Here is a 15607-nt window from a genome sequence, read left to right on the forward strand (position 1 = left end):
CTTGTGAATGAAATAGAAATCATCAGCGGCAATGCTTTCAATCGGATTTCATGAAAGCCAGTTGGATGACTGGGCCACTTACCCAGCCAATGATGTCAGGCTCCTGCGACAAAACCTGTCAGTCAATTCCTGTCGCAATCAATGAATCAACACTTGGTTGGGGGGCATAGGCGTGGGGCAAGACAGCCGAACCTGCACTTGCGAAAAAAACATTAGGAAGACAGACAAGTCTCAAAAACCACATTTCCTCACATACTGTAGTAATTGCATTATTAATATTTGCCTTAGACTTTGTAAAATGTGCTCAAATATTTACAGACTCTTCAGTTCTGAGTACTCAAAGCCACCAACCGAAGAATTACCTGGTACAAACCAATATAGAGAATTCAACTATCTCAACAGCTTTTGAAGTAATGTAATTAATAGTTTTACAATTCAGATATATCAGGCTTACAAGTATCCATAATGGGTTTTTTTGCCCTGTTCCTGCAAGATGTATCAAGTGCTCCAAAGAACATTTCTGAAGTAAAGCTTACAATGACCTTAAGACAGAAGATTTCCAAGTTACTGTATAAATGTAAAAAATATATAAATGTTAGGATATGAAGTGTACTGTATTAAAGATAATGGGGAGATTCCTTATTGGAAGCTGAATGTCCTTCCCAGTGAGAAATGCTGGCCACAGTTCTGGAAAACTCTTATTGTCTCAGTATCTTTATATGTATATTTTACCTTTTAAACTTTAAAATGTATGTTGTATTTTAACTAGCTTCTTACGGCTATCTCTTGCTTATAATTCTGTATAAATGCATGCTTATATTTATACAAAATGTAAACAAGTGATTTTCTTTCTTAAAAAATAATATTTATATTGTGATATTAAGGAGATATAAGCTGTTTGGGAAATTCTTGTCTTTAAAGTTGGCAATTGAAAAATATACATTATCGTGGAGAATAGAAGAAACACTAGTGCTGCCTTTGTTGGAGTGAGAAATTCCAAAACCCAGAATTATTTGCGAGCAGATAATGCTTTTAGAAGTAATACAAATCTTTATTCCTGTTTAATGGCGGAGTTTTTAAGCATAGCTGTTTTAAGTTTAAAAAACAAGTTCATATGTCCAGACAGGTAAACAGGATCAGAATCTGAATACATACTCCAGCACCAGTAAGCAGGTTACAGGTTGTCTTTGACTTACACAACTGAGCCCAAAATTTCTGTTGCTGAGACATTTATGGGTTTTGTTCCATTTTATGACCTTTGCCAAGTGTGACCTTGCCACACTTGTTTAGTAAATCACTGCAGTTATTAAGTTAGTAACACAATTGTTAAGTGAATCTAGCTTCCCCACTCTTTTTGCTTGTCAGAAGGTTGCAAAAGGTTGCAACCATCATAAATATGAGTCAGTTATCAAGCATCTAAATTTTGATTGAGACCATGGATATGCTGCAACAATCATAAGTCACTTTCTTCAGCGTCGTTGTAACTTTGAATTCTCGCTAAAAGACTGATTGTAAGTTGAGGACTACATGTATTTTAACACTAGTGAGAAATCCCACTAACCTGACCTGAAAGGAAAATTTGTAAGATTTTATTTTTGGAACTAGAGCAGAATGAGAGAAAACAGAAGTTGCTGGATTGAAGAACGGGTTGGATTGAAAATCTTCAATGTGGTGCTACTTCAATGTGATGCTACTTACTTTTTTATGGTTATTATTTCTCTGTATAATCTCATAATTGCAGTCTAATGTTTAGTGTGTGTTCTCAAATTGTACATACCATAAGGACATTTTCTTTTGTCCTTTTGTCAGTATTTTGTGATCTCTAGTGAAATTTCTCTCATCTCTGAGATTTTGAGACGGTAACAAAGCAATTCTAAATGGAACATTATGTTTTCCTGTAGGTTTTTGCAAGTATAAAATTAAATCACAGCTTGTAGTAACTGGCTATTTTTGGATAGAAATTGATTAGAAATAACCAATGTAGACTCAAAGAAAGATCACTGCATTTATGTGCATTTAAAAAGCTGTTGACATAGAGAAGATCAAGTTGCAATGCCTCTTACTTTTGTTTATAGGCCAACCAGAAGCAAACACTAAGGAGACAATTTTAATTCTGAAGTGGAAAGATAATGCAATTTAGACCATTATTATGTGTTATATAGTTTCATAGAATAATAATACAGAATTGGAAACCACTCACTCCAAAGCCTTGTTTAAGACATACATCCAAAGAATGTATCCACAACGTGGCTACATGTTTGTTGGATGAATAAATCCAACAAGAGTTCTCCACTTATCTTTGTAATTAGCTTCACTGTCAAATTGTTCTTATTAGTTATATATATACTATTTTAAATAACATTCAATCAGAATCTACCTTCATGTAAGTTAAATCCATTAGGTAGTGTCAACTGTGGTAGAATTATAGTTACCATTCTTGACTTTGCACTTCAACATGCTATCATGTTCCTTCTCAAACATCTTTTTTCATGGCTGAACATACTTACCTCATACAATCTCTTTTATAGATTTTAGTTAGGAACATCTTTCTTGATCTTCTTTGAACCTGTTCTATTTTTTAAAAAAATTCAGAGCTGAAGGAGTTTTTTGGATGAGAAGTGAAACATCTTCAAAGAAAAATAAGAAAGCCCAGTTGCCTCTTTAAAAAGCACTTTTGGGCCAGCACAAAGTACACAAAAGCCCTCTTGGCCATGACTGCCACCAGCTCTTCAAGGATTTCCAAATTGCGAACTAGGTATGTTTGGGGCAATCCAGTACCAAACATGCTAAAATTTCAGATCTAGAAGACCTTAAAACTCAAAACACCTTTGGGACAACTATGATCTGGATGACTGAGAATCTCCATAGACATAAAAAATGCATCTTTTCCTTGGCTATTGTTAAATACTTTCAGTGTAAGTTTAAGCTTCTCACATTTTTTGTCAATAATCTTGAGTACCTGCCTGGATAATAAATAGACTGAGATATAATGTATATAATCTATATAGCAACCAATAACAATTTGATTTTAGGGCTCTGTTTATTGTATGTAAAAGACAATATCTGTACTGGCCAGCTCCAAAACACAAAATGTACAAGGCTTTCTGTTCATGGAGTACTTATTATGATTCAACTCCGCCTCTTTATCAACATAAGCCTATGCATTTAAACAATTGTGCTATTTTAGATCAATGCAGCTTAATTCTTGCTGTCTGTGGCATATTCTTACTGTTGTAGATGTCTGTGGATTTTTACTGTGTTTTGGAATCATAGCCTAATCACAAGACGATCTCTAAGAATTTTGCTGCCGTTCTGATTTGGAACTTTTGTTTTTCTTCTTCTGTGTGTCCATCCTGTATGCACAGCTAGAATCAACCACTCTCATCCTTACAAGAGGTAAGAGGGGCATGAATCAGAATGGAGGCTTTTAAATGGTAACTGTGGAGCATACTTCCCCCCAAAAAGAAAAGTACCACCATATCTGCCATTTTAGAAGAAATTTTTTTCAACAGGCTTTGGCACCTAACAAGATCTGTTGTCTTTTTTTTGTCTGTATTTGTTTAATGTTAATTTACTGTGCATGTTGTGGTGACTATTTTTAGATGTGTAATTCATGCTCCTTCAAAAATTGCTACTGAACTGAATGTTAAAGTGACGGAAGTAGAAAATAATTAAATGCATGAGTACTTGTATTCTCTTTGATTTAAATATAATGAAGCTTAGGATCCTTTGTCACAGCTCCTTTTCTCTTTCAAACTATAGTCTCTATTATAGCATTTTTATCCTCAAAAGTTGAGCATTCCATCTTAAAGAAACATAAAAACATCCAACCTTGTGCAAATGTGTAATTCCTCTACTTTTCTCTGCAATTCAGTGAGCCCTCCAAAATCTTCCCTGGAATGTCTCATAGTTGTACGACGTTTCAGTGGGTTTTGAGGACTGCAGAGGGAATAAACTTGCATATATTACGAAAAGAAACCCTGAATTAGATTTGCTTCCTGGATATAACTATTTATATTGCATTGTTTTTTTTAAGCATCAGAAACTTTTATAAATTTTTATTAAAGTTGATGGAAATGGTTGCTCATTTTATTGCATTTTAAAATAGCAATCAGTAATTTAAAACACGTTACTTGTATGTTAGCTTTGTTTAAAATCTGCTTTCTTCAGCCTCCACTTCTTTGCAAAATAGATAAATTAAATACATAAAACATGAATAGTGCTTGCAGCATGTATCTGGATAAGACAAACCTGTCATGGATTTTATTTCAAGCAAAATTATGCAATCCATCAACATAAAGTCCACAATGTGAACAGACATAAAATTCAGAGCCTGCAAACATCTGGCTTAAAAGTATTTTTGGCTGAAAAAGACGTATACAAAAATTAATATATTTGGGGAAATGATGCATACAAGATGTGTAAAAGTTGTATACAAAAATGTGTTCAGTTTTTAAAAAAACAATTTGCAAAATGGTACAGAACTCTGAAGAGATGATTTTTGTATATTTGTTAGATTGACATGGACAAGATACAAAAAGATCCTTACCCATGTGACAAGGTTAGGTTTATCTACTTCATAAAATCTGAATTCCATACAGAGATGCCAAACTTTTCTCTTTAAACTAAACATTTTAATTAAAAAAAATACAAAATCTTTTTCCCGAAAGCAGAAATATTTGATCTTCTCTTAGAATGACAAAATTAAAGTTGCTGCTCCCATCTCCCGTCCATTTTGCATGCTGACACTTGTATATGAAAACTTACAGAAATGTTTATTTCAGTGAAAAACATCAGATATTGACAAAGCTTCTATTAATTAATGATGTAACGATACTAGCTTCAATTCCCTGGATATCTTTGTTCATATGGTCTGCAGATAATGTTTCTGAGGAGAATTGTCTTTCTACATAAAGTTGAAATGTGCTATAACAAATTCAGCCATGTTTTGCTGGTTCCATCCACAGCTAATTATTATTTCATCGATTAATCTAGTATTTTATGTCATCATCACAGTGCAAACAGATCCAGGAAACCCCCAAATTTCTGATCTAGGAATAGCTACAAATGTTATGGTCCATATAAAAAATTAAAACCACTTTATAGATTTGGTAGTGACAACAACTGCCACGTGTATTTTAAAAAATAATAGAATGGCAACACTCTCTTTCTCCTGGAGTCCCCTTCTACTCTCAAAAATCAATTGCAGAAGGTTGAGAAATCACAGGATTGCAGTGGGAAATAGTCTTTCCTCTTCACTCAGCCAGTCCTCTTTTGTGGATCATAGAGATCCCATGGAAGGGAAGTTTTTTTTAAAAAAATTAGATCTAATCTCATATCTTTTATGCTAATGAGTTGGGAAACTGCCCTTTGGTGTTACTTTAAACATTACTGAAATATTTGGGAACATCCTCAGAACAGAATATATTTTTCTACCCGAGGTGATGTTAGCTGTACTACATAATTGCTCTTTAGACAAGTCAGTAGTAGAAATAGGTAGGATGTTCCCATCAATGCAGGATATTTAAGTGCAAATGCTCCAGTGATGATTTTACTTGTTTGGACCAGGTTTTGGACTACTCCTATATAAAAATATTCTGGGCTGTTCACTTTATTACATTGCTTCCTAACTGTGCACTAATGTAGAACTACAGTGAAATTCTCATATTGCTCTCCCTTCCTATCATTTTTTGCAAAAATAAAAAATACTTTCAAATACAGTACTTCCATCATTCTGGATGTCTAATAAAGGGAGAGGGGGGAAAATTCACAGTCAATTATATATAATCTCAGTTTATAATAGACTCTAGTTTTCAATAACATCTTCTGTCCCGTTTCCAAAAAGACTAATGTTCCTGATTCTCTTGTGCAATTCCAGTCACTAAAAGAAGGTTACAGGCCATAAACTGTACACTCAGTACATTGCTGATCTGTCCAGTATATACTCCAACTAGCTCGCTGGAAGAGCCATCTACAGGAGCATTGCAGTAAGTGTTTCGAATATCCCAAACTCGAACAGAGTTGTCCATTGAAGCAGAAGCAATCAAACTACTATCTGGACTAAAAGTAAGGCTGGTGATATTATCTGTGTGCCCCCGCAGTTCTTTGTAAAGCGTTCCAGATGCCAAGTCCCACAATTTTAAGCGCTGGTCTTCACCTGCTGAGGCCAAGTACTTACCATTGGGAGAAAAGGCAAGGGATAGAACCGGACCCCGGTGACCTGTAAACAGACGCACTGTGTTTCCTTGCTGGGTGCTCCAGAGCCGCACTGTTTTGTCTGTAGATCCTGTTGCCAAGTAGTTAGAATTTGGATGAAACTTGATGCAGTCGACATCTGCTAAATGGCCCGCATATATCCGTAGGGGATACGTCCGATCAAATGACCAGAGTCTTGCTGTACGGTCATGAGAAGCACTAGCAAAGTACAAGCTGCAAGGGCTGATGTCCAAGTCCCACACTGGATAAGCATGTCCTTGGTACAAGACAGTGTTTGTAAAACATCCAAGGTCCCAGTATCTGATAGTTGTATCTTCAGAGCATGACAGCAATCCTGAACTGTCTGACAAAAAACTTGTGCTATACACTGGTCCAGAGTGCCCTCTTAATAACTTCATTTCAGTTCCTATATCATCATCATCATCTTCAGCCTGTAAAGAGAATGAAGAAATTTCTTCAGATGAACTTCCTCTAAGCTTCGTATTTTTCAATGTCTTTATCAAAACAATAAAAGCATTTTTTTACCAGTTAAAACTAAAAGAAATAAACAGGCTGTCGGTGAAAAACACTCCCAAATGCTTGTAAAAAATGGTCTTCTTGAGTCCTTCTCAAAGACCAACTTGGCTGCCAAATCCTATACTAACTAAAGTTTGTGGATCAAATACAAAAGCAGCCTTATGAAGTGAAATCAAGATTGGATATCTTCAGCTTGTGTACCACGAATATCATTTTAGTGCAAGAAAAAGCATAGAGTGCACCTGCTTCTAGAGATTCTCTTTCTGAGAGAATATAGGCCCATCAAAATTTAAAGCTATAGCTTTAAATTTAATGTAATTAATACCTCATTCAGAGGTTAATCAATCCAATATCTTTGCCTTCAACTCCCATTAATAGCAAGCAGGCATTTACATGAATCATTTTATTACCCAACGTTTTTATAGAGAAGTAGATCTGGGTGTCAACAATATACTGATAACACCCAGCTTCAAATCCCTTGATGATCTCTCTACCAGTTTCATGCAGATGTTAAGAAGCATTGAAAATGATATGGAGTACCAAGGGACACCATATAATAGCTGCCATTTCAAAGAGCAATTGTCTCTTAAGAAGTATGATTTGAAATTACCTGAGGGACAGAAACAGGCACTGCTATTTCTATTATATTCTATATTTCTATTCTATATCTGACCCATAGCTGGAATATTAAAACTGCTGGTAGGTCGAATTCTATACATATCTTATCAAACCATAATAACTTCTTGTGCAGATGTACATGAACAGCCGAAGGAGTTAAGATGCTTTGCATCTTCTACAAATATATTGTTTGGATTATGTTAACAGCTGGATGTATAATAACATGTAACTGGGTCTTGCTTGTATTATTTGTTTTTACAGGCAGAAAATTGTATAGTGCAAAAGATTCTGTACTGTTGTTTTTAACGAAAAAATAATAAAATATACAAATTTTGAGCTATAATCAGAAGACTGAAAGACCCTTTCTTACCTTCAGTAAGATGCTCTTGCCATCACCCTCAATTCTACTACTAATCTATAAAATTATATATAGTATATCATTACTGTGAGTCAGGGGTCCTCAACCTGTGGGCCATGGCCAGAGGTGGTATTCAGCAGGTTCTGACCAGTTCTGGAGAACTGGTAGTGGAAATTTTGAGTAGTTCAGAGAACCGGCAAATACCACCTCTGACTGGAGATTTTACAGTATCCTTCCCCTGCCAAGCCCGCCAAGCCACACCCACAGAACCGGTAGTAAAAAAATTTGAATTCTACCACTGGCCATGGCCCACTCATGGGCCGAAGGATTTACAACTGGGCTGTGGAAACAGGCAAGCGCCCACATGCACATCCTCACTTGCACAAGCAGCGTGCGCTCAATTTAAGCAAGCGGTAGGTGTGTGTGCACACCTCTCGCACAAATGGAGCTGCACACACATCCCCTCTCCCCTGCACCTGGTCTGAAAGCCAGAAACGTTGGAGAACTCTGTTGTAACCGAAGTCATTTATTTTGATCATTGATCAATCTGCTTTAGGCATTAGTTGCAAAAGACTACTTTAGGAATTATTTTAGGCAATTGCAACACTGCTGCGTTTAGGCAGTTATGCCACATGCAGTAGAAATAATAGCTAGATTAATCATGCATCTTACTGAATTCTGTCTTAAAATCATTGAACACCCAGAGTTCATACAGGGGTACAGGTGACCTATGAGTAACTTTCTTTCTAATGAGCAAATTTGAGATTATAACTTAAAAGCACTTTCCGAATCTCCTTTTCTGACTCCAATATTATAACTCATCTCTATTTGTGCCCTTGAAAAGTTGAGGTGTATTACTGTAAGCGCAAATGAAGAATGAAATTGCCACGAGTCACAATTGGCTAATGAAGTGTGCAATTTAATAAGGGCACGTATTTGATCAGTTCTACTATTATCAGAGGTGGGGAAATGGGCAGTTTTAATTTAAAACTTTATCGAGGCAAAATATTGTTGGCTCCCTATCTGCCCAGCCTACCCATATGACTAATGTTAGAAGGAAACGTGAGGCAGATTGTGCTTTTTGTTGACAATTTTGAAAATCTCTCACATAAAATATTTCAACATAAACATAATACATTCTACCTATGATTCAATAAAAAAAAATTTCAGGATAACAAAATTCTCTGACCTCTTCATCCAAGATATCACAGGCCAAGTGGATTCGGGAAATATCTACTAAGTGAGGCTCAGATTTCAGCTTCTTGGGCCGCAAGCTCCACAGCTTCACACAGGAATTGTCAAAACCAGCAGCCAGCAGCTTGCTATTTGGCGAGATCTCTGCTGTATTCAGCAACTGCTCATTATTATAGAATGCATAGAAACATATGGTAGTAAGGGATGGGGGCCCATCTTTGACTCTTTTAATGCTATCTTGCAGGAGGTCCAAGGCTGCTTCATTCTGCAAGATGGAAGCAGGCATGTCAGTAGGTTCCAGGCCATTGCTCTCACTGCGTGAAGAGCCACCACTAGCATAGAGCTGATAGTCCACTCTCTTAGCGGATTGCACATCTAGGTGAATATGCAAGGACAGGACTTTGCAGAGAGCACTGTTATTATCACTCTGGAGGTAGCGGAGGAGGAAGTTGTAGCTGTCTTCCTGAAGGCGGATCACATATTTATTGTCCAGAAGTGCCCGAAGTTTGAAATTGGACAGGATGTCTTGAATTGTTAATGTAGTTTGTAACTGTTCAATTATGTCTTTCTGACTGGCATTCTGTAAGAACATCCCATGGAAGCGACTGTAGAAACTGTCCACTGTGCTCTTTAGGCCATTTTGGACCATGTTGAGATGGAGGTAGACAAAGAGAGGATACAGGAGAGGCATCACTTCCTGGCTATGCTGGGAATCTGAATCTAAACACCAAAGATAAAGAACTGTCATTTTTCCTCAGCGAGTGCTCAGCAGATTAAAATAGAATGAAAATTAAACAATCCAGCTCCCACCCCTTTCACAGATAGCCTTTTGATGATATTTTTTAAACAGGGAATATTCAACATTAACTTTTTGTTCATTAAGAAATACAGGGTAGTTCTAAAACTCATATAGGAACTATCTATGGCAGAATTAGGGGTGGGCAAACAAGTAGCCCAAGACACTCTAATCCTTAAAAATATTTTCTTTGGTAACAGAATGCCATTCTGTCTATGGAACTCCAGTCAGAGAAGGTTCTCAGCTTCTTTACTTTATTATGGCATCTTGGTAGAGAATAACTTGCCATCAGAGCAGAGATAAGAGAAATGGAAGTTGCAGGGACCAACATTCCAATGGCTTCTGAAAAATCACATTCTTGGCTCAATGATTAAAGGTTGGTTCAGAGTTGCCTGCAACCACCTGTAGCTGTTACCACATATCTAGGGGTTGATGGGTAAGTGTAGGTTACAAATGGCCGCAGACAGGCCAATATAAATACCCCCTATGTCATGCAGAGGGGTGCATCCTGCATGCTGATTGGTTGATCTGACTTGTTCTGTGCATTGGGTTGTTTTTTAGTGCTCCCTAGCCAGAATGTCAACATTTGCAAATGTATGAATACAACAGCTATGCAATTGTCTACAAAGGACGAAAGCATGCATGCAGTGCTGGAGAAATTTGCTTGACTCTTAAATCTGGCATACAATGTCAGGAACCTTTCACTTAACAAATCTATGGCTCAAATCTGGATTTTACCCACCTGTCAGAAAGTTGCGCAACCGCCCAAACTGTACTTCATATTGTTGGGGCTCTGCTAAGCAGGGTGCAGCAGAAATCACATTTGTACAACCCGATTCAGATTGTACTAAAAAAATAAACAAAAACGAAGACAATTGGCTTTCAAATGCATTGAATGCTGCAATGTAACTTTCTGCTTTTTTATATCGAAACACATAACTTCTGCATTTTTAAAACTATCTAGTAAACATCTGTTTCCACTATTTTTATAGGACAAATGGAAGGGCTATCAATCAGGTCGAAAATATTTTGCAATGCTTGGTATACTTCTTGTCTGTATATAAAGTTTACAAATAAGTTAAGATTGTTAAGGTAATGGCCTTAATATTTCTATTAATCCAGTTTAGTTTTTTTCATTATATACAGTAGAATGAATTCACACATGTAACTAAACTAAACATGCCCCCAAAATAAAAACTTCAGTATTTAGCATAGCTTGTTATCAAGGATTACTATCACAGAAAATTGATGACACACAAAATGTCAGAATACATTATTTCTTTCAAATAGGTTCATTCCTAAATTAAGTGATTAGTTAATAATCAAATCATTTTTAAATGTCCACCATAAATCTGAAGAACTGTACGCATACTAATTTCACCTTGAGTATAGCTATCTATACAATCTAGAATCCCAATTAAGCTTGGGAATCACTAACTGTGTGAACTTATCTCAGGCAATTTTAAAAAGAAAGTGGGTGAGAAGAATGAAGGAAAAAGACCTTCCCCATTCTATGAAATTCCACTGAGGCATTTCTATACAATGTACTGTAGCATGAGAATAGATGCAAAAATGAGGCATTTCAAGCAATCAAAGACAGAGCCCCTGATATCAGAGCCCCTGATATCAAACGATACCTTTGGTCTGATTTTTAGGAAGCCTATCTCCTTTAGCAAATCCTCTCCACCTTCGGGACAAGCAAAGAACTGAGAGGGCAAGACAGGCATTAAATCCTTTTTCCTTCCTGAGCACAGGTTTGGATTCGCCTCATTGTGATTATAACCCCACCAACGTAATTTTTTAGATTATATCTACAAACAACCCCTCAGGATGGCTAGATCTGTGGCTCAGCATCGCTACAGATTCTGCTTATAGTGGAACCTCTACAATTAATTTCCTGTCAAGCTGGAAATCTAAATTTCACTGTTAGTGTCCCATAAAACTCCCACAAGAAGAAATCTAGAAGCAACTTTTGCAGTTAAGTTGGCTAATAGTTCTCAAAAATGGGAAAAAAGACACTTTAGGAATCTATCTTGATCAGCTTGTGCCATGCAAAACCTACATCATTTAAATTCTATTAATTTAATTAGAGTCTTGCATTCATTTTCTGTGGGTTTATACAAGTTATACAAAAATAATAAGCTCTGAAGATGTGGCTAAGGTTATTAACATGTATTCCAGCATCACTGCAACTAAGAATGATTAGTGCATACACCTGTTTTCACATGAAGCTGTTTTTACTGTTTACTATTGTTCAGGTAGTTGCTTACATAATTATGGTCCCTGGTATCCCCCCACCTTCCAATCATAACTTCAAGTTGCACACTTTATTGATATTTGTTTTAAAACCAGTTATTTCATATAGAACTGTCCAAAAATGACATAACATCCTTAAGTTATTTGGATTAATTTAACATATCCACAGAACCCAGAATTACAACACCAACATTTTAAGTACGTTATGAACTCGTAAGTTTAGAACGTATTAACCACTTCTAAACCACACAACCTCCCATAATTTTATTTTACTTATGAAATAAATGCTTCAATTCGGTGGCTAATTTAATTTAATTAACTAAATAAATTTAAAGCTCAGTTTATCTCAATATATCAGGATATACAATAATTTAAAGATACAGCTCCCAAATGAATCACTTTCAAACATTCAGCAATAGCAGTTATTAACTTGATGTTTCATTATAAAATTTCTAGTAAGTTTTCCTTGCAAAAATCAACTGATTAATTAAAGAACCATTTTAGTCTAGTGGTTAAAGCACCGGGCTGGATAGCAGAATATCATGAGTTCTAGTCCTACCTTTTAGCCATAAAAAATGGCTTAGCAGGTTTTGGGTTAGTTATTCTCTCTCAGATAAGTCAAATAAATCTGGATGGTAGTTGTGACCATGCAATAAATATCCCATTCCCACTGCTCATGCCATGCATGTAAAAAAGGATGGGATTTTGATCATGTATTCATGGCTACCATTTTGACTTTTCTGAGTCCCCCTCCATCTGAATACTGCAAACTTGGATTCATTATGTTCAGTCTCATTCCAAGTAAATGCCTAGACATTTTGTAGTATTATAAAAATAAGTTCCCTTCTTCCTTTCTTGCCTACCTGTCAGATTAGCAGCCATTTCTTCAGCTGTGTGGCATAGGCGCAGCCCTTGTTTCAGGGGACCTTCTGAGTCTACGTACTGCCTGCGCTTGACATAGCAGGAAACAGCCATCTGAATCTGTTCGGTGCGTACACGTTTCATGACCTTCAAAGAAAGAGATGTAGAATTCAAATTCCAAGGAAACAGTAAAACCACACATTTTATGTAGCATTTTCTTAAGACATAAATTAGTGTAAGCTGCAAGCCTCTGCCATGTTTCAATCCAAGAGAACCCCCTCATACAATATTGGAAGGTAGTGTTTAGATTTCAGCACTTCGAGATGGACAATGACAATGAAAACCTTTTGGGATTATGATTTTTAAAAAAATAAAATCTTAACAAAACGTTGGGAAAAGATTTTGTCAATGAAAATTTCAAATCATCACTGGCCTAATTTACACATCACATAAAACAGTGTTTTTAACCTGTCTATTGACCAAAGAACCGCTGTTGTTCATCTAATTTTTTAGATTTCATGGCACCAGTCAAATATTAAATTGCTTGGAAATCTTTATTTGCAAATGGTTTTTCAACACTATACAGTATTACTGATGATGAATATTTCAGGTGATATCCCCTGGGATGGGGAATGTGTGGCTTTCCACAACTTTCATAACTTACCATGCTGGTTGAATTGTTGCCTCCCCTCCTAATTGTTCAGCTTGCAAATGGTATTTTTTTCTCTCCATCAATCAGAGACATGTCTCCCTAAATACTACTCCTGACAGTACCAACAGTCTTGGATTGTCAAGTGTTTCTGTACAATAAGCAATGATGATATTTCCAACCGTACAATAGAATGAAACGTACTGCCAATCCCTACTGTGGTTATTTTGTCTAAGCTCCAAGAAGGCTTCTATTTGCTTATCTCCACCGATAACTCAGCATCAAGAACGCAAAAGATGAAACAGAACCCAATACACGGCGGCCCACTATCAAGTCCACTTATTCGAAAGTTTCACGGACTGTGGCTTCATGCTCCCAACATAAGCAAGGCAAAGATGCACAGACCATCCTTCCGTTTCTATGCCTTTTCCGCCACATCCGTCCCCGGGGAAAGCACTTGCAAAAAAAAAAAACCCCAAATAAACATGGGGAGGAAGGAAAGAAGAGGGATAGAAAAGATGATCGGGGGATCATGCACGACCGGGAAGACCCCACCAGCTCTTCCTGCCGCTCTGGCAGCTGCACCGGCGGGAAGAAGGGAAACCCGAAGACACAGAGCCCGATTTTACCCAGGGAGGGCCCGAGAGCGCTTCCGCGCGCCACGCGCAGCTCGGCTTGCCTCGACTCTCGTCCACCCTCCCGAGCGAAAGGGGCAGCTCCGCGGGGAAGAAATATACTCACTGGAGCATTGCAGGCATGGAAGTCGGAAGAGAGAGAGAGGGGGAACGCGGGCGCGCGAGCCGCGGCGAACGTGGGTGATTCCTAATGCAGGCACGCGACAGAATTCCCGGGTTCGCGCCGTCAGTCACTGCGCCCAGCCGCGCGAGACGACTCCGCCGCCGTTGCTGATGGTGTTGCGGAGATCGCGGACTCCGGTGGTGGCGCGAGCAGTTTTTCCTCCCGGGGGAACCTTCTGCAAACTAAGCTGGCTCGGACGTCCCGCGTTGCAAGCTCCGGCGGCTTTAGGCGCTTCGATGACCGTCGCGGCTGAAAACCGCCGCTCCATGACTGACGGAACTGACTCGGAGAAACCGAGGGGGAGGGGGGGGAAAAGAGGAGAAGGAGGAGGGGGGTGTCGGAGGGGGGGGGCAGAGAGAAATGCGATTGCGCAGGCGTGGCCTTCTAACCAATGGGAAGGCGCTCCTTCTTTTCGACGCTCAGCTAGGAAGGCCTGCCCGGTTCCTTTCATCCGGATAATTAGGTGACAGAGGAGAACACGAGGAGGTTCCGGAAGGAGGAACACGTGCGTGGAACATCTGGGAAGCTCGTGGGAAGAGGCGGTGTCCTCGCCGCCGTGCAGCGTCGCGGGGCGGAGAAAGCCTGCCGGAGGATCCCGGGGGGGAAACGGTGCAAATGTCAATCAGAGAGTAGCCTTGTAGCCTCTGTGGCGTTGCGGTCCTCCGCAATTCTCTCTAACGCGACTTTTGCCTGAAAGCCAGAGGTGGGCTGTTGGAAGAGAAGCCCGATTTCTCTTTATTTCACTCCTCAACCAGCCAGGGACTCTTGGAGGCTGCCTGTTGTTCGGCAGGGCGGCGAGTTTCGGAAGGCAGCTAGGAACCGATCTTGTGTGCAAGACTCGATTTGTAAGCAGCCCTGATTGGATGTGAGTTTGCAAACTTCGTAACATTTTGAGATAAGCGGCTCCGAGGAAACCACGGGGAAGCCCTCTTATTTCTTGCGTTAGAAGGCAAGCTTTCCTGGAAGTTATATAGACTGTTCTGAATTGATTGCTTCTTAATTTGCTTGGGGTCAGTTGATGGCTAGGCATGGACAGGCATGGCAGAGGGCAGATGCTAGATATAACAGAATGACAGAGTTGGGAGGGGTCTTGAAGATCTTCTAGTCCAACCCCCTGCTCAAACGGGAAACCGTTTCAGACAAATCAGTGTCCAATCTTTTCTTAAAAACCTCCAGTGTTGGACCACCCACAACTTCTGGAACTGCAGCTTTCTGTGCTGCCAGAGGCTGGCCGGGAATTCTGAAAAACCTAGCCAAATGTTGCTGCAAGTCATGCAAAGTTAGGTTGGATAGAAATTATCGTTGAAAACATAGAGGGCACAAGTATGTCTGCTGAAGGTATGTT

General features: G+C 38.6%; 2 protein-coding genes across 2 annotated transcripts in view; one reads left to right on the plus strand and one right to left on the minus strand.

The window, feature by feature from the left end:
* Positions 1 to 4235: 4235 nt before the first annotated feature.
* On the minus strand, positions 4236 to 14591 carry TAF5L (TATA-box binding protein associated factor 5 like). Its single transcript, XM_026705174.2, has 5 exons — positions 14206 to 14591; positions 12818 to 12962; positions 10441 to 10545; positions 8898 to 9622; positions 4236 to 6647 (listed from the first exon to the last, which is right to left on the minus strand). Exons 2-5 carry the CDS (start codon positions 12957 to 12959, stop codon positions 5847 to 5849), a joined length of 1773 nt encoding a protein of 590 aa, XP_026560959.1. The 5' UTR covers positions 12960 to 12962; positions 14206 to 14591; the 3' UTR covers positions 4236 to 5846.
* Positions 14592 to 14664: 73 nt separating this feature from the next.
* URB2 (URB2 ribosome biogenesis homolog) overlaps positions 14665 to 15607 on the plus strand; it is a 32296-nt gene continuing 31353 nt past the window's right edge. The window contains exon 1 of the mRNA XM_026705173.2: positions 14665 to 15127. The gene's annotated coding sequence lies outside the window, so the exon portion shown is untranslated. The remainder of the gene's footprint in view (positions 15128 to 15607) is intronic.

Source organism: Pseudonaja textilis, chromosome 1 (assembly GCF_049901715.1).
Source record: "Pseudonaja textilis isolate UNSWEBS1 chromosome 1, rPseTex1.2, whole genome shotgun sequence".
In the NCBI taxonomy this organism is placed as follows: domain Eukaryota; kingdom Metazoa; phylum Chordata; class Lepidosauria; order Squamata; family Elapidae; genus Pseudonaja; species Pseudonaja textilis.